The sequence below is a fragment of the Dunckerocampus dactyliophorus genome, chromosome 20 (genome assembly GCF_027744805.1).
Source record: "Dunckerocampus dactyliophorus isolate RoL2022-P2 chromosome 20, RoL_Ddac_1.1, whole genome shotgun sequence".
Lineage (NCBI taxonomy): Eukaryota > Metazoa > Chordata > Actinopteri > Syngnathiformes > Syngnathidae > Dunckerocampus > Dunckerocampus dactyliophorus.
The window spans coordinates 11,320,091-11,339,761 of record NC_072838.1 but is presented as its reverse complement, the minus strand read 5'-3'; the positions used below and the strand labels follow the sequence as shown (position 1 = coordinate 11,339,761).

The window sequence follows — 19,671 nt, the reverse complement described above, 5'->3', positions numbered from 1 at the left end:
CCAAAAAAACATGTCTAGAGCTAATGCTTTGGTTTTTGATCAAAGATGGCGCCCTCCGTGGCAGACGTCTCTGTGACACTCTCCCGTTTTTTTCTGTTTTTTGCTATTTTATTGTTCATTTGGGACATTCAACACACTCACGCAGTACATTACAACAGAGAGACACTTTTGAACATCGGCAGGGTTCACCATGAACTTTCATTTAGCCTCTCAGACTTTGCCTTTCTTCTGCGCCCCTCACTGCAAGACATTTATAAATCTAGAGTCCTACGCAGAACACACAACCTCATCAAGGACAGCACACATCCACAACACTCATTATTCACACTCCTACCGTCAGGCAGATGCTACAGGAGTTTGAAGTCCAGGACCACAAGGCTGGCAAACAGCTTTTACCCACAGGCCATCAGGCTTCTCAACGAAGCACTCGCACACGCCGCACGCACACACTCATAGCACTTTATTTATTTATTTATTTATTTGTTTGTTTGTTTATTTATTTATTTATTTATTTATTTATATATTTATTTGTATTAATGTCTCTTCTTTTTGTTGTTGCTTAATTTATTGGTATATATGTTTATGTTTCTTATGTTCTTATTCTTATTCTTTCTTGTGTTTTCTTTCTTTTCTTGGGAGAATGAACAGAATAAGATTTTCATTGCATGGTATAACTGCTGTTTTACCATGCACATGACAATAAAACTCTCTTGAATCTTGAATCTTTGCTGAACTTGATTCTCAAGAATTGACGTTTTGAGACCTTTTTGTAAATGAAATTTTAGATTCAGATTCAGAGTTTGAAGTTTTAGTTGGTCATCAAGAATGTACTCGGTGTTCATCCTGAACATCAGCACTGCTCTTGTCCAGCACCACTGCCACTGCCCCTTTCCAAACAACTACTACTAATGCAATCTTTCAAACTAATATGAGAAGGGGAAGAAAATCTAGCATCCGGCTGAAACGTTTTGGGGGTTTTTTGAGAGGGTGTGAAATTAGAAAGAACTGTTGCAGGAAATTGTGTTTTGTTGCTGTCTGTGTTGGAACAACAAAAATGAAATGAGTTGCTTTGTCAGAGTTGCATCACCATGTTCCACTGAATGCATCAACACAGAAGTCCTCGTTGCTTAGCATGAGTACACACAAGCGTGGAAAGTACTTCTTCAGACTTGCTTGTACTGCATAGATGACACATCAAAATGTTTATCCCGCAAGACGTCATCTGCCTGCCATCTTTTCACCCTTCAAGGTTTTCCTCTGGTGCCCGCATCCATCCATGCTGTAGCAAGAAAAACCTTTTTCGATGACAAGTGAGTCATGTCGCCAGTCGTGAAGACAAAAGAGTGACGGGCTTGTTTTTGTATGACTGATGATTTTTTACTCTTTCTGTAGCTGTTGGATGAGTGTGGAAACTCATCTGCTGTATGCGGTCCACGGTCCTATAATGGCAGCTCTGGTTGTAAGTCTCCTACGTTCTGTTTACAGCCTGCTGTTGCAGCACAATGTCAAGGAAATGCATGCAGGCTTATGATGACGTAACAATTCATTTGCATTTTGTGACAGAAGTCTTCTAAGAACCTCTCTTCCCACTTCTGCAGGTGAATGTCTTCTTTTTACTCAACATTATAAGAGTGCTAGTCACCAAGCTGAGAGACACACACCGTGCAGAGTCTAACATGTACATGAAGGCCGTGAGAGCCACTCTGATCCTGGTGCCCCTGCTGGGAATACAGTTTGTCATTTTCCCCTGGAGGCCAGAGAACAGGTTGGCGGGGGAGGTGTACGAGTACATCATGCACGTACTCATGCACTACCAGGTAGGTGCTCACGCCACCACACACTTCAGTTTGGTTCAAGTATTTGCCTCCAATGATAATAAATCTATCAATTGTATAATCGAAGTGTCTAGTGTTGGCTGTGCAAGTGTACTCCCTCAGCCTTAAAGAGCCGTGCTGAACGCCGTGTTTACAGTCTGGACTTTTAGCCCGGCAGTTAGCACTCTCGACTCCCATTCCGAAGGTCCTGTATTCGAGCCCAGCACGGGGCTGGCTGAAACAGGGTGGGTTCCACTCACCTGAATTGGGAAAACATATTACCTAATTGCTGGCATGTTGGAATAAGTGCTTGAAAAGATAGCATTCCTTTCAACTATCTGCTGGTTAAATGATTTTACAACACAATTTTGTGTCTAGCATCATTTATCTTTAAATATAGATATTCATTGTTATTGATGTACTGTGATCCCCGGCTTCACTCTATCACGGGTTTTTCAAATATACTGTATATTAATTAATAAATCATGCTGTTAAATATACATATTTAAGAAAAGTTTGTTTTTGCCTAAGTTAAGACTTTTCAAACTAAAAAAAATGGCTAAATGAACTAAAATACAAATATGAGGAATTCAGAAGACGCATTCAAAGATGTTGATGATATGTAGTATTCTACACTGGTCACTAGGTGTCAGTAATGGTACTGCAATGTTTGGTGAGACACACAAGCACCAGACTTGATCGCTGGAACAACGGGCTTTTATTGCAGGTTTTAATTATCTCACATCAGGCACAATAATCCCTAATAAAAATCCCTAATAAAAAACGGGCTACTGTTGCGGCCGTAACCCATGGCAAGCTGAAACTCAACTCTGAACCCCTGACATCACTTCCTGTCAACCACTCTGCCAAGTTTTACTTAGAATTCTGGTCACTAGGCGTCAGCAATGTTCCATTGATGAGACATGACCTTACTTTACAGTACATTACCTTAACACTGAATGTAGTCAGCCATCGCATGTCCCGACATGATAGAGTAGAAAAAAAGTTCTCATTGAAAAAAGTCCTCCTCATATTGTGTGTGGAAGTGGTAGGTTTTTGGCTTCTTACTTTGTCCTTTTTCCCCCACTCCATTCGAAGCGCTTTCTTAAGTTTAGAATAGAGTAAATTGGAGAGGCTAAGTAGTTAGCTCAATAGCTTGCTATGCTAGTGGCGGCTGTTTTTTATGTCCCTGCAGTGATCCCTTAGCCCGTGCAATTAGGTGTAAACGAAGAACAATAAGAGCGTAAAGGTGACCATAGGGGTGTTATTTCATGTCTACGTGGCTCTTATAATGGTAAAACTGTATTTAGAAAGTCCTAAACAAGTTTTCTATGCTCAAACTACAAAAATATTCAGTTTATTAATATTGATTCGTACTCCGTATTGTGGTAATTCACTTATCACGGTCGGTTCTGGAACCAATTAGGCGCCAAAAACGAGGGACAACTGTATTACTATGCATATTGCTGTGCATCATAATACATCAAAAATAACTGTTTTTTTTGTTTGTTTTTTTTACATTTCTCAAGGGTTTACTGGTGGCAACCATATTCTGCTTCTTCAATGGAGAGGTGAGTCAGAGTGTCTATTTGGACTTTAGGAATTTAACCATATTGACCCAAATATAAGACATTTGTGGCTTATCTTTGAAATGTTTTAAAAACATGCTACCAACATTAGCCAGTACACCTCCTCTGTTGTTTGCCAAGGGTGTGTTCACTCTGACAACCCCATTTGCATCAATGCTGTATTATACTGTAATAGGAAATATCATTTATCAGGGCAGAACTTTAATAAGAGCTCTGAGACTACAGCCAAACAAAATATTTACCTTATTATTAACTGTAATCTGGCATGAAGCCTAATTCCTGTGCAGTGTAGCGCAGGAAAAAAAGATATAAAAGGTACATTTAAGTTGAAGAGCACCTCAGTTAGTAAACAGCCGTGTTTTTGTTACAAGCCTACTGTAGATGCAAGTTGATTGTGAGAGGCTGTAATTTTCTTCAAATGAATAAAGCACTTTTCCATTAAACCTGAGTTTTGGAGGGGTTAATGACGTTTGAGACCTTTGGTCTCATTGTATGACAGCTGCTTTCAAGCTTAAAGTATCTTCAAATAGTAGACAGTATAAGGTTTAAAAGGTAGCCAACTACTCCAGTAGAAGGAGAAATGTAAAAGGTAGAGGAAAACAAAGGCAAGGGAATGTTTAATGTTTCTTGTCAACAATGTGTTGCTTGTAAGCAACGTGACAAAGACAGAGAGCACATTTGAATACAACCAGCACAGTGATGGTGCTCATCTCTGAAATGAGGTCAGGTTGTCATCCACAAACATAACACAAGCATCTCCTCCAATGCTGCAAACAGCGTGTGTTGGGAGACATGGTACCGTATGTTCAAAAGGTCACTCCTGAAGGAGAGTGATCTAACACACTAACTGTCATGAGGCAATGAGAGTGGTTGTTTGCTTCAACCCATCTAATGACCAATTCGGGTACCGTAATCAGAACATGGGCTTCTGGGGCTGTGCTCCGGTCTGCTTTCAAGGCCAAACTGCACAAGGTCTTCAATGGCGCCATTGTGGTGCGAGATCGGTGAGACAAACAGAGGTCATGCTGTCTTTGTGATGCCAAGCGCAATCTTCTACAGTACATGGATGTCCTTGTTGTCCTTTTGGCTCAATGGAGCAATTATCTTTTTTTTTCCAATATATGTTTTACAATTATACCACCTTTTAAAAATATGCCACTGTGTGAGAGATGACAAGCACTGAGGAGGGTCTCACAGAATAAGATTTTTAACATTTCACTCTCAGAGGACTGATGATTTTGTTGTTGTGTAAGTTGAAAGATAACGATCGCTTTTAAAGAACACAGTTAGAGATGTATCGATTTGACGCTAAAGTAGTCCCTCGTTTATCGCGGTTAATTGGGTCCAGACCCAAACATGATAAGTGAATATCCGCAAAGTAGGATTCCTTATATATAAAATGAACCTGTTAACCAACCTGTTAACGACCTTCTTCTAACGACTCTTCTAGACAGGAAATAACACCTCTATCTTTACACTTGTATTATCCAATATAGTCGATAAAATAAGAGAAAATAAGACTTGTGCTTGTGTGTGTTGCTGTATGTGTGTTCCGGTGCTAGAGGAGCTGAGTAGGGGGACGCACAGGAAACGATGTTGGGAGTTCAGAATTGAGTTTTACATATTATATCTGTATTTTAGTTATTTTAGACATTTTTACACTTGAATATGCATCATTTAGGCAAAAAATAAAAAAAAATATTTGCTTGATATGCATTTTTTCCACTAATAATAGGCTGTATTCAAGCATGAAACAGCATTATTTATTAATGTATTTTTTTTTTTAAACCGCTATAGAGTGCAGCTGTGAAATTCGAAGTGCAAAATGGCAATGGATTACTGTACAGTTTTCATATGATTCAGTCTTCGTTGAACATTTTTGCCAAAGTTTTCCCTCGCTTTTCGCACAAAATTGCGTGTAAGAAACGAGTCTGTTTGCTCTGTACTGTATCGATCCAAGTCCCCTATGCGTTGCTCATTCACTGTTTATTGCATTGCTTATTGAGTGCAACTGCTAAATAACCCGCCACGGGGCCAGCAATTTCATAAAGAAGGTGGCGAAGATGGCGTCTGCATCGCTGATCTCACTAGGATGAACAGGAAGTCTGCATGAACGATAGGTTTCATCCACTCGTCAATTATTCTCTTTAAATTGTATTTTTTGGGATTAATTGGATATACACTATTTTCTATAAGGATAATTACCTTGGTTTTCATCTGACTCTCTGAAACAAATAATAACAAAACAGAGGTCTCACTGTACGTCTATTATTGTGCTTGTCGTTTGCAGTAATGCGGAACTACAGAGGTTGTATTTGTATGCAACAGGACAAACTATATTTGACTGGAGTATAAACAAACACGGTTTGCATGTGGGCATCTGTAGTCAAAGTTGAACTAACACATTTTCACATTGTTGTTTAGTTGTGTCCACCTTGGTAAACCACAACCCTCATTGTTCAACTGAAGCACGTCTTTGTGTGCAGGTGCAGGCCGCTCTGAAGAGACAGTGGATGCAGTACAAGATGCAGTGGGGTCAGCGACGAAAGGACCACTGTTCAATGCGCTCCACATCATACACGGCCACCTCCATCACAGAGGTTCCTCCCTTTATGTACCACCGCGACAGCAACAGCGAACACTTGAACGGGCGCCACACGGACGACTCGGAGCTGGTGGCGCTCAAATCGGGCGAGATCCCCTGAGGACTAATCACACCACGGCAACAGTATACGCCAAATGGCCGTGACTACATCTCCGGGGATGGAACAGTGACCGGGGAGCAGACGGAGTCTCTTCTATGACTTGATGACTGTCCCTGTTGCTGAGACTTTTGACCCGTGTCACGCTGGTGCCGAAGAGACGGAAATAACTGTGATGACAATGCTGTCTATTGGAGATGACGTCGCGATATTAACGTATAGTGGACATCATCAACAGGAAGTGAAACAAACAATCCTTTCTTTCCTCACATGCGATACCAAAGGGTACTGGCTGTTAGTCAGCGACTGGATGGGGATGTTCTGTGTCCGAGTGGGCCCGGATGTGGTACCCTGACGCGCTCAAACACACACACTCACAAAGTTCTAATATGTACCAGCATTAGTCTGGTCACGTGCCACGAAATGTTGCAAATTACCTTCTATGTTTAAAGCTCTGGAAGTGTGTACATAAAATTAGTTAAAAAAAAAATAATATATATTTTTTTCTATTAAAATGGTATCACTTTTCATTCCAGAGTATAGTGCTCCATGTCTGTCCTGTGATGCTGCACACAATCATCACAGTGCAAAAACAAAAAAAAAGACATATGATTTAAAATATATATATTTCAAACAATTGTTTGTATGTGTGAGGGCAACGATGCAGTTTACATCGAGTGGACTGCCTTGGTTAAATAACCAGAATTGTTCTTTATATACAATACAGAAGATCCCTGCTAAGACCCACGACTAACTGATGTCTGTTTTTAACACGCAACTCGCTCCTATCCCTCCTCCTCGCTTGACGTTCATGTTTTCCTCCGATTTTGGATCAGCATTTGCAATAAAAGTGACTGTTGTAATTATTAGGTTAGATTCAGGTCCAGAACCTTCTCTCTTCAACTCCCAGCGATGGAAGCTTCCAAGCTAAATGCTCAATCCAGGTTTAAGCCAGAAATATGCCTCACGCACTTATTTATTAACGCATTTACATGATTAAATGTAGAGGTACTCACCACTAATGAATGGTAATGACGATCGATAGAACAGATGAGTCACAGGCTCGCTCATGTCTGTCGTGGGGCCGCCTCCACCTCACGCTGAAGCAGCTAGCGGTAGTAGCCCCGCAGGTCGCTCGGTCGTCCCGACTTGCTGTCGGAGAAGGCATTTCAAGTCAAGATAATCCACATTCCAGTGAGGATTTACGATCATATATTAACATGTGTTCACCTTGCTGCAGGTTTTGACGCCCTGTTGTTATAAGTTTCATTTTTGCAACAATGGTGCGTTCAAAGACAGCTGAAGAACTGTGAAATCTCAACGCTGGATGAAAAACAGTGAAGCATAAAGACAAACGTAAAAATTGCGGGCTGGTACACGTATGCTGTACACTGTACCTGTATTATCACATTTTTCTGAATTATTAGCAACTTCGGGTGAACATGATTTTTTTTCTTCATGGAAAAAAGGCTTATTTTTGAGAGAGGAAAAAACAAATTGACCAAAAATCTGCATATTTGCAGGGTTCGTAAATGCTGATATGCAAATGTGCGGGGATCCACTGGATGTGGACAAAAGTGTTGGAATACCTATAGAATTTCACCTAAAGGAAGAAAAAAAATGCACCATACACATAATTCCAAATGTGTTTGATGGGGCTGAGGTCAGGAAACTCAAGTTTTTCCACACCAAACTAACTAAGCTTTATTTTTTAGTGTTTGTGCTTATGTTTCATAGCAGATAAATAACATTATATACATCACTCATACAATCAGGTCATTTCATTTGACAGAATTAAGTATGAAGCACTTATGTTTTAGAAGCTTTAAACCACCACATCATGAATAATGTTTGCGTATTCACTTTAATGTCTTACGTTACAATCTAAAGGAAACGGTGACAATCAATCGGAGCGAGTGGTGTTCATTCCGTGATGACATTTTGGAAAGTATTTATTTTGGTATACAGTGGAAGCTCAGTTGGTGTGTATTTAGGGTAAGTTTGAAAATTTACACCACAATTTTGCTTCGGTTTGTGTACATTTTCCGGTAAGTGTACAATATGGCTCGCGCCTTGTCATGTTATCAATACGCTGCATGAGTCCAACTGTGTTCTTAATGAATTTTTTTTTTTAATCACAAAACGTCCTTGTTAGCATCCCATAAGCTTGCTAATACATGGAAACAGGAAGCGTAAGTCAGCACCGTCGTTTTTATAGTTTTATGTGCATACAACAGTTCTGAATGCATTAAATGACAAATGAAAGGGATACAAATCTAAAACTATATAAATAAAAAACATTATGCTTTTCATTCATCATTTATCGGAATTTATATGCATTTTGAATGGTTTTCTGCATGTAAAACAATAATGCAGTCGTCCCTCGTTTATCGCGGCTAACTGGTTCCAGACTCGGCCGCGATAAGTGAATTCGAAATTAGCAAAGCTGGTTATGACTTTCTAAATACAATTTTTACTATTATTTCAGCCCTATGCTCACCTTTACACTCCTATTATTTTTTGTTTACAACACAATGCTCAACTGTAATGCACAGGGTGCGGGATCACTGCAGGGACACAAGAGACGGCCGCCGCTTTAAACAGAATGCTACCGAGTTAACTAGTTAGCCTCCAATTTGTTTATTCTTAACAAGGGTTTCGAATAGAGTGGGGAATAAGGATGAAAGTAACAAGCCGAAAACTTACCACTTCCACACGGACTGGGAGGATAACTTTTTTTCACTATGTCATGTCGGACTCCATGCAGTGTGAAGGTAATCTAATGTAATGTTATGTCTCATAAATGTAACATTACTGACGCCTCGTGACCAGAACACTACATAGAACTCGTCTTTCAATATTTTTGACTAATAGTCCACAGGCAACCACAAAACAGCCATTTATTAATTGATTTTTGCGATAGCGATAGAGTGACGGAGCTATGTTTGAACCACGATGTAGCGAGGGACGACTGTAGTACGTTTCAGTTAGAGTCGGGCCTTCTGGAACGGATTAATGACTTCCTCCTCATGTTAAAGAATACGGGTTTGTCTAAGCTTGTGTACGTGTGTAGCCAACATGCATATACAGTATGATTTCTTTGCCCTGTGGCACAAGTTTGATTAATGGCTGTGGTTCCTTTTGTCTTCTTGTCTCTCTCTCAGCTTGGATGGACATCATTAAAAAATGTGCTTTGTTTTGCCACCCCACGTAGGAGTATGTAGCACAAGAATACACCATATTTCCCAATCTGCGTTTTTTTTTTTATTTTGTGGCGAGTATGGTTGGATAAAAATGAGAATGGAGGAAAGAGGAAGTTTCCAGCAGTTGTAATTAGAAGAGGTATATTTCATGGTACACAAACTTTCTTTTGAAGCATTTCATGTTTAACAAAAGGGGGCCTCGCTCCATTTGGTCGTCTTTATGATTTCTTTGGCTCGGCGTTTGCAGCCTCCTCTTTTCTAAAGTCTCCTTTCATAGAATCCATTGCAGCTTTACCTGATGGGGGAAAGCAGGCCGGAATTGACTGACTTTTCACTCATAAACATCTTAAGTCGCAGTTGTTATCAAACTAAGGGGGCTGCATTCGCTCCTTTTGTGCCAATATAGTCTGCCTTGCTGGAGGAGCTACTGTAAAATATGCAATTTCAAGCTCTGCTGAATCCTAATGACACAGCCAAGAGAAGAAGACAAACTGTCCTCCTTTGAATTCATTCACTGGTCCTATGAGCTTGATGAGGAGGGGAAGATAATAATAATGGCGATGACTTTTTATGACTTTTTGCCTTTGGAGATGTATATTCATTCCTCGGATAAATATTGTCCCTTTGATCTCATCGTGGCAAAAGATATTTATCGAATAGATCTTCTTCAATGCAGAGGTCTAATTGTATGCAAAGTGTATAGCTTATGAAGGGCGAGATGGAGGACTAAATCAGGATACAATGATGAAGAAATCTCCATAATTGCTACAGACTCATCTCATCATTCAGTCGTCTGTTGTTCTGTTCCATATTGAATGGAACCAAACTCTACAGGAAGTACTTGGAATTGTTTTGGAAACTTGTAAAACTGTAGGGAAACGTCAGAGCTTGGCCGAATTTGGCATCTGATGGAGAAACCTGCAGAAAATGTTGCCTGTGCTCGGAACTTGGCAATAAAAATCACCTTGAGTTGTTTGAGCGGGTAATACCCATCCATCAATCCAAGCTAGGGTCGAGGGTATGCTGGAGCCTTTCCCAGCCGTCTTTGGGTGAGAGGTGGGGTACACCCCGGAATGGTCGCCAGCCAATCGCAGGGCACATCCAAACAACCATTCACACTCACATTCCCACCTATCGACAATTTAGAGTCTCCAGTTAACCTAACATGCATATTTTTGGAAAGCGGGAGGAAGCCGGAGTACCCGGCGAGAAGCCACGCAGGGGGAGAACGTGCAAACTCCACACAGAGATGTTCCGAGCAGGTTAAAACAACAGCTTTAAAACAAAACAAACAAAAAGACTGTTTTACAAAGTGATGACTTGCATCATTAAACTTGATAAAGACTGGAGCGTAGTTCTAATAAAGGCACATTTCCTTGTTAGAAACCAATCTCAGCAAAATGAATGAGATTTGAGATTCAAAGAAAATCTGATGCTGGTCTGAAACATTCCAGGTTGCATAATTTATGCTAACAAGTGAGGTGTCAATGACCTTTTCAGATACATTGCACAGAGTTGAAATGGCCGACTTTCAAGTCATTACGTTATGCACAACAGCGACAGGCGATGAGGTTTACGGCTGGTAAGGTTGTTTTTTTCATGTTAATACAGCTTGCTCTAAGAGGATAACAAGACACGACTGTGATAAGTGAATTCCTAGTAGCATTCCTCATCTATAAATGGAATATTTTCATAGAGCATAGAAAACCTGTTTACGACCTTCTAAATACAGTTTTTAACATTAGAGCCATCTAGACAGGAAATAACACCCCTACAGTACAGTCACCTTTACAAGCGCAGTACACATAAGAGAAATTAAGCCATCTAAGAAATAAATAAGACTAGTGCTCGTGTGTGTTGCTGTAAATGTGTTCTGGCGCTTGGGGTGCTGAGTGTGGGGGCGACAGGAAGTGACGTCAGGGTTTCAGAGTTGAGTATTAGCTTGGCGTGGGTTACGGCCGCAACAGTAGCCCGTTTTAGGGATTACTGTGCCTGTTGTGAGATCACTCAAACTTGCAATAAAAGCCTGTTGCTCCGGCGAGCAAGTCTGGTGCTTGTGTGTCTCATCGATCATTACTGCAACATTGCTGACACCTAGCAACCAGTGTGGAATACTATATATATCATGTCTTTGAATACGTCTTCGGAATGCCTTATATTTGTATTTTAGATCGTTTGGCGAATGCTTCATGAAAGGAAAATTTGCTTCGACTGTATTCAACCAGAAAACAATGATTTCTTCATATATTTTTGGTGAGGGATTATTGTAGTTCTTCCATTTATTTCATTATTTATAAACTGAAAAACATTTGTGGTCTTACCTTTTATTTGCATAAGAAGTAAATGCTCCCTGTCCTTCTCCAGGAAAAGCTCTAATACTTTGTTGTACAAGATCACCTTCTGTTGAGCTTGGCTATATAATCCTCCATCTTGGCAGTCAAATTCTTTAATTCATTCAGCGGAGCATAAAAATGTTTTTAATGCATTTGACGTGTTGCTAAATTTAACTGTAGCTGGTGCGGCTGTCCCAAAAAAATAAAATGTGCTCGTTTTTCCTCTCTATGGAAGGACGACAGTAATGAGCACCTTCCGGCTCATGCATGCCCACAACCCGTTTACATACAAGACATTACACAGGCTGTAGACATGCTGACAAACAAACAGACATGCCATCTGCCAGCTAGTGCACTCAGTGAAGTGCACTCAGACAGTAGGCTCAGCTGCATACAGTTCAATGCACAAATATTTTTATGTTACATGACTGGAAGGACCATGATCCGACAACATATATTTTCCATACATTGCACCTATACAAAGCAAAACAAAAGTTAGCACAAGGCCACACAGCCATCCATTAGCTCATTAAAAAAAATAAAAATGAAAAAATAAAGACTTCCAAAACACCGCTGGTGGTGCAAAAAGAAAAATCGCCTTTGTCATTATGTATGGCAGCCATATAACGGGCATAATGGGAGCAACGGGGTCCCCTGCTGAGTCCTGTGCGGTTCTTGGTTCTTCAAAGAAAACAAAATCTAACCATCGAAATCTTTCCTAATCGTCAGTGCCAACTGCATCTGCTCATGAGAGATAGCAATGTCTGGGTTGGGATGGGATTGAACAGCAGTGGCTGGATGCATTTAAAACACAAAAGCTGTCAATGGTGGGCTGAGCTCCTTGTGAAGAGACTGAAAATAAGGGGGGGGAAAAAAAAAGAACAAGAAATGTTCTGCTTTATTTATTTATTTCCAAAGAATCATCAATTGTGTATTAGCCTCATCAACAAGGCACAGGACAATCAATCTTTTTATTGGATTTTTTTTGTTGTTTTTTTTTTTTTGCACTGGATGCCGTTTCTCCCTTCAGGAAATGAGCACATCACAGAAGTCTACGCAGAAAAAAAAAAAAAAAAAAAAACAACAACAACAACTGAGATTACTTCATGAAATAACTCCTCCTCCAGGATTATATGGCAACACATTCTAATCTTACATCAGCAGTAGATGCATTATTGGAAGACAATGCTCTCTGCATGATGATTATCTAAAGCCCTGCACAAACACTGTTTGATATGATGAACATTAGCAATGGCCTAAAGCTGATCTCTGATTTGCCATATTCATCTTACCCTGCAATGAAGCAGAGGAATGAGGCACTAGAGGCATTCTGCTCATCCTAATGTGGAGGCAACAAAAATGAAGAAGAATGAGCATATTTTTCTTACCATCCAAGGACGAGAAGAGCAGTGAAGTGTCATCTTTGTGGCGCCACATGCACAGTGTGTCACGCCGCTGCAAGGAGGTGCCACAATGCATAGTCCCTTGATAAGATGCATTTCTCCAGAATGTGCACTCGTAAAACTCTTATTTAGGTTTATTCAAGTAACAGTTGGTCTGCAGGTTTGATGCGAGTTCGTCATTTATGCGGACACTGCTGTGTGCAAATCTACTGTGACTTTACGACCACATCACATGCGTTTGTCGTATCAGACAACCACTTGTCCCTTCACCAGTGGTCGGCGGTGCATTTGGTACCTGGGCCTTCAGTAGAGACTCAAACCACCACTATTGCATTGCAGCATACATGCAACCCACAGATAATACAGAAAAACACAATATAACAAGGCATGGCGTTACAGAGAGCATGTCACATTTTGGGGATGAATTGGGAGATTGCTAAAGCACGACACCCACAGTTAAACCTCCAAAAACATTGTCGCTGATACGCAAGTTACTTTTATGCTAGTTTCTTTGAGCATTTTGTGACTCACACGGGCAACCATTCAGAATCAATATTTATTTAATAACACAAACATCAAAACAGCTGTACCACTCGTAAGCACTGGTCTGGAAGTGGCGAGCAAACACTTCCCCAAGCTAGCTAGCTTCCGGGTCGGTCAACCACTCTTTACAGTGCCTAGCTTTGCTGGTGGGCATCATTGTGTGCAAATCGCTACAGACTATTCAAGTCCAGCTTGGCTTTTTTTGCTCTGATCAAACAGAGGACGGAAAACTGTTGTTTTTATTGTAGGCCAGCTAGCTGGCCCTGTGAGGAGAATCTGAAATCTGATTAGTTAAAAAAAAAAAAAAAAAACAGCTGTTTGTGATACCTGCCCGCACTGCCGATTTTGAAGGCCCTGGGCAGATTAGATTAGCAGTGCAGACTGGTGGGAATAAATGAATACAATTTCATGGAACAACTCTTTTGTAAATGTATGTCAGTGCTTTGCTGGACCTGATGGCACACCACTGCCAGGCAGTGTTCCCTCGCAGTTCACCTTTTTGCGGACTCAGTTTCACAGATTTTTTTTTGGTGCAATTTTAGTGCTTTTTTAAAAATGTTTTGTATGAACGCTGTTACAGACAGAGCTTGGCCCTTTAAGAAGAACTGCATTGTGGGAAGTTGAGTGTTGTAGTTCCGTGCTTTAACACGAGGTGGCTGTGTCTCTTCTGTCGGCACCGCCCATTCTCTTCTGCGTCCTGACTGGCTGTAGACCACTGTCAACCAATCAGTCAATATCCTTCATGTTGTCTGCTGTTGTGGCCATTGCTAGCAAACTAGCTAACCGTGTGAGCTGCTTGCTAACCGCCAACAACAATAGAAGAAACCGAAGATGCTAACAGTGTGGTTTTGAACGCTCTATGGTTGCTAGGTTCCCCCCCCCCCCCCCAGACAAAACCCTCAATGTCAATGAAACGTTCTGCACCCAAAAGGCAGAGGAAGCCAACCATCACACAAAAAGTTGGACTTCTGGACATGCTACAAGTTGCGGCCGTAGGGCGTCATTACAAAATAAACAGCTCTTTGGTTCATGGAGGAAAATCCGATGACAGGAGCAATACGTGTTAGCAAGGATACAAAAACGCTTCGGAGGAGCGGCACCGGGATGAAGAGGCACGGACAGGAGAGTGACATACGCGTGACTCACTTAATAATTACACCTAGTAGGTTTATCATTAAAATTCTAACAAAAATAGTCGGCTACTTCGCAGATTTCACTTATTGCGGGCTATTTTGGGAACCCTGCGATAAACGAGGGAACACTTCACACACAAAACATATGCCAGTCACTATGATGCCGACCTCTGGTGTCACTGAAGCATGTGGAGGAGCCAACTAAAGTCGAGCCATGTGGAATAGAAAGCCAAGACCTCACTGTACACTTCAGCGAGGAGAGAACCTACTTCCTTCAGCAGATGTTCCCTTGTTACCTAGGAATGAGATTTGTAAGGGAAATTGCTAATCATCAGGACCCCGGAGCTTGTGCTTCTGCTGGTGGGGTTTTTTCCTGCCAAACAACTTGTTACAGCTCTTGATTTGCACTCGCTTTCATTAAAAAACATGCCTTTTTCATCCTGTACACGAAAGACTGGATTTGACTGAAGCCTTCTTACCTTTTTGGTGCGGTTTAAAAGCCACGCAGGCCACGAACTCCTCAGAGCCATTCACATTGCCGTCACTGCATTTGGGAAGACTAGTGAGATGAACAGGAAGTCTGCATTAGAAAAACAAAAAGTAACAATCCACACAGGGAATGCTACTATGCCCAATTCACACGGGACTGTGGTGTTATGAATATCTGCAATAGAAGGGCACCGGTTTCATCATATGGATACTCATTAGCCAAATCTGAACTGCACAGATGAAACCAACAAAATCAACGGCAGCCAAGTATAATGCAAGCCAATTGTTTCGTTTTCTCCCAATAATACACGTAACAGCCGTTATAGCTTCACACTGAATTACGGCATGTCATTTTTAACTTGGTGCTGACACCAGTTTCGTTTCTGAACAATTGTGACACAATTTTAATAAAACGTGCCGTTTCATGGTCGAACACTGCCTATAATTAGTAACAATTTGACGTATTATTTGCTTAAATTAACAATTTTCAATCGTACAAATGGCTAAATGAAGTAAAATACACATAAGGCATTCAGAAAACCCATCCAAAATTCAAAGATGCTGTGAATGATATGTAGTATTATACACTGGTCACTAGGTGTCAGTGATGTTACTGTAACGTTCGGTGAGACACACCAGGCTTGATCGGCGGAACAACAGGCTTTTATTGCAGGTTTGAATTAACAATATCACAATAATCCCTAACCCACGTCAAGATACAACTCAACCCTATCTGCTCCCCACTCAGCTCCCCCAGCACTGGAGCACATTTACAGCAACACACACCAGCACGAGTCTTACTTATTATGTCTTTCATGGCTTATTTTCTTTTATCATATCCACGATTTTGGCTAATACAAGTGTAAAGGTGACTATAGGGGTGTTATCTGGATAAATTTAGAGCGCTTTTCTACCCTTAAAAAAGGTACTTAAAGCACTTTGGCACAGTTACCACTTCACGTACTGATGACACAGCATCAGGAGCAACTGGGGGTTCAGGATCTTGCCCAAGGATACTTCGACTTGATCGTGGGAGGACGGAGGGTCAAACCTGCAGACGACCACGCTACCGCCTGAGCCATGCAGCCCCTGTCTAAAAGAACTCTAATAATGTTAAAAATCATATTTAGGAGATCATAAACAGGTTTTCTACACTAACTACAAAAATATTCCATTTATAAGTAAGGAATCCTACTCGATATCTCCGTTGGGGTTTGGAACAAATAAACGGCGATAGAAAATATGTCTAAATCGTCATGCAGGCCTCGTCGTAGGTCAAATATTAGTTAAATATGACTACATTTGATTGTAACCCACTCAAAAAACACACGCTGAAGTGGTAGCACAGATAATAGTGGCAGCTTTTCATTCCAGAGTGAGACGAAATTATCTAAAATTCCGTGTGAACATGAGTTTTAAAAAAAAAATGAGCACAAGAAAAACGTTACTTATGAATGAGCAAGCCCCAGATGTACCAGCAGATTTTTTTTAAGTTTGTTTTTAGCACAAATGAGACTATCTCACCGACCTTGTGCTTGAGCGATACCAAAGGCCGTCGCCAGAAAAAACACTTTCAACAAACTGCGACAGTTCAAGCACCTGCACACACACACGACAGAATGCATTATGCATCCGCTTCCAGCCAGTTGGCCGTCGAGACCCCCCGAGTTAATCCTGTAGTTAATTTAAAATATGTAAATAATACCGGTTGAAGCCCAAGCGGGAAGGGTTCATTTATTCACCGCAGGTCTGCGAACCCTCTGCTCTTTCCATCACTGGAGTTGTATCCAGTGAGAGAACGGCAAATGTGCAAGACCGGCTCAGTTCGCCCGAGTTCAGATCAGCGGCGCGGTGCGCGGATGAGCGCCATCTCCCACGGGTTGACATCTTTAGATTACGAGCGGAGCACTAAAAACATCACACAAAAAAACAAGTAAATGCTGAATAAAGCTGTCAACACATCATAGCATTTAGTGCCAATCGATGACATGCAAATAAGCTCCCTTGTGATATAAAAAGCACAAAATGAGTTCCACCTGAAGAAACCCAACCAATCACCTGGGTTGTCTGTCTCTGTTCCATCAAGTCCACAAAATAATTATTTTAAATAGCTGTATGTATGTACAGTTTCAACCTTTCAATGAGTAAATGTGTGCTCCGCTCAGCTATTGTACATCAACGTTAGCTGACATGGTTAGATGACAGTGTTAGCTGCTAATCAATCTAAAAGGTTTAATAGCCATTTCCATTCATTTCATGCCATTGCAATGCGTGGCTGGACTTAAAATTTAGTGTTTTTTTTTTTTCTTAATTGTTCACGTTTGCTAATACTTTGTGTATGAGTGAGAGCATTAAATCAAGAAATAAGTGGATGTAAAGTTGTGTTTATGGGAATTTGTGTGGTAGCTAGCTGCCTTTGGATTCTTAAGGAACCCATAACTCAAAAAGGAATCACTGATTTAAACAACAAATCAATCAATCAATCAATCAATCAATCAATCAATGCTTTACTGACCTCAGTGTGCTGTCTCCATGTGTTTATCTTTGCTAACAGCAGCAGCGATGTTGCCGACACGCAGTGCATTACCGCCACCTATCGGACTGGAGTGTGGAACGGGAGCTTTATGCAGAAAATACATAAAAATATTGCCAACGCAGGTGTTGCTAATCGTGCTTTAAGGCGTGTGATTTGGAAGACCTGCTGGTGGCCACCTCCTCCTGGTGATTAGACCAAACCATTCCACAGGAAAGGGGGTGTTTGCGTGTTTTTACATATTATAGTGGTTCCCAAACAGACATTTTTAACTGGAGCAAATGTACCCTCTACTCCTGCACACTTAAAGACGCAAACCTTTTTTTTCGGAATTAACTTGAAATAGTGGACATAATTAATTGTTTAATGATTTTTATAGTAATTTTATAGTAATTCCGGGTCAAGAATGTGTATTTTGGAATCATCCTGCATATCTTTTATTCCAGTATGATGTTGAACCTTCAATCTACGTTCTTTGACTTTGGGCAACCGGCAGCGTTATCTTTTACTGGTAATGAGAGGCGAGCGGAGCGTGACGACAGCACATACAGTATGTTGTCAAGCAACCTTGCATACACTGACATGACATATCCTGTTTGCAGGGAGGAAGAGGGCTCGCGACCCTCGCTGTTTTGTATCGTTTGCAAAGACTTTCTTGTTTTTGTTTACCATTTTAATAAAGGGAGCTCACACTGGGCTGCAGCATGCTTACAGTCTCTCCTCTTTACTCACGTTGGATGTGAGTCATTTGGTTGCCAAGGCTGTGAATGAGGTGTAATGAGCAGCGTGTTGTACGACGCAGCTCCAGCTCCAGGCCAAAAAGGGCCATTGTTCTTATGCGGAGGACATTTAATAAACACTCGCAGAGGTGAGGAGAACACAGGTCGAACACTTGGGCTGAAGAGTCCTTTCACGCATGCAAATATGGATTGTTGCTGTGCTATGAACGGCACTAACTACAAGCAATAAAAGCAACAAAAGCGTATGCTTTGGATACAGTGCACCTCCACACGTGCATGAGAGAAATCTATTAAATCCGCAAAAGGTGAACCGCGACAGAGCGAGGGAACACTGTATTTCGTTTATGTTAAAAATAAAGTCGTCCCAGGGTATAAAAGCCGCTTTATTTGCTGACGCGAAGGTATCTTTAATCCAATTTAACCGGCAACTTTCCCCTGGTGTTGTCGGCCTTGAGTGGAGCGTCACATTTAAACGCTCGACGTGCTCAGCTCATGTTTCCCAGCACACAAACAACATTTGTTCCACCTGAGCACAGCTAGTCAGCCAGCAAATTAGCAGCAGCGGCTGCCGGAAGAACATTCTCAAGGCGCCGTCTTGAAAGTTTGTGCAACACATCCAATTAGCTGTCTGCATCTCTGATGCTGGTTGACAAGACAAGGCATTGTGTTATTTAAATACAGCTTAAAAAACACTTATTGACGACAATAAACTTCATAACTTAGTAATCCTTTATTTTAAAAAAAGGTGATGTTACAAAACAACCCTTGCGATTTTTTGTGTGAATAAAGTTGTGATTCTTTGCGCTAATTAAATAGCTTTGTCGTAATTCTGCATGAAAAAAGTTGTCCTATTACAAGAATAAAACAAATAAAAACAACTTTAAGAAAACAGTATGAGAGTAAAGTTGTAATATTACAAGAAAAAAAATTTAACTCCACAAGAATGACCTTTTTAAGGGTAAGTCATATTACAAAAAGGTAGTAATAATAATTTATATAGTTTAAAAATGTTAATTTTGCATGAAAAAATGCAAGAAACATTTCAAGTACCAATAATGCATGTTGTGTGTGTTTTTGTAGTATGTTTTATTATTTATTGCTCGTAACAAAAGCCTTTTTTGTTTGTTTGTTTGTTTACCAAGACCTTCAGCTTCGTGTGCACTTCATCGAAGCGCCTATCTTTGAGTAC

General features: G+C 40.8%; 1 protein-coding gene and 1 long non-coding RNA gene across 6 annotated transcripts in view; one reads left to right on the top strand and one right to left on the bottom strand.

Annotated features, from left to right (window-relative positions):
- The window catches only part of calcr (calcitonin receptor), a 57,163-nt gene extending 45,689 nt beyond the window's left edge, over positions 1–11,474 (top strand). The window contains exons 18-23 of one of the 5 annotated variants that reach the window (XR_008567151.1): positions 1,250–1,310; positions 1,393–1,459; positions 1,599–1,817; positions 1,903–2,059; positions 3,344–3,385; positions 5,890–5,989. Coding sequence is in view for 3 of the 5 variants with exons in the window: in XM_054763446.1 (XP_054619421.1) it covers positions 1,250–1,310; positions 1,393–1,459; positions 1,599–1,817; positions 3,344–3,385; positions 5,890–6,108 (608 nt within the window). In the remaining 2 variants the exon portion in view is untranslated. Of the gene's footprint in view, positions 1–1,249; positions 1,311–1,392; positions 1,460–1,598; positions 2,060–3,343; positions 3,386–5,889 lie in introns of all 5 variants that reach the window. The other 4 variants (XR_008567150.1, XM_054763446.1, XM_054763445.1 and 1 more) reach the window with 4 other exon arrangements.
- A 767-nt stretch (positions 11,475–12,241) lies between these two features.
- Positions 12,242–17,867, bottom strand: LOC129173026 (uncharacterized). The gene is made up of 3 exons (XR_008567152.1): positions 17,725–17,867; positions 13,030–15,300; positions 12,242–12,934 (listed from the first exon to the last, which is right to left on the bottom strand). It is a non-coding gene; the product is annotated as an uncharacterized LOC129173026 (long non-coding RNA).
- Positions 17,868–19,671: the final 1,804 nt, after the last annotated feature.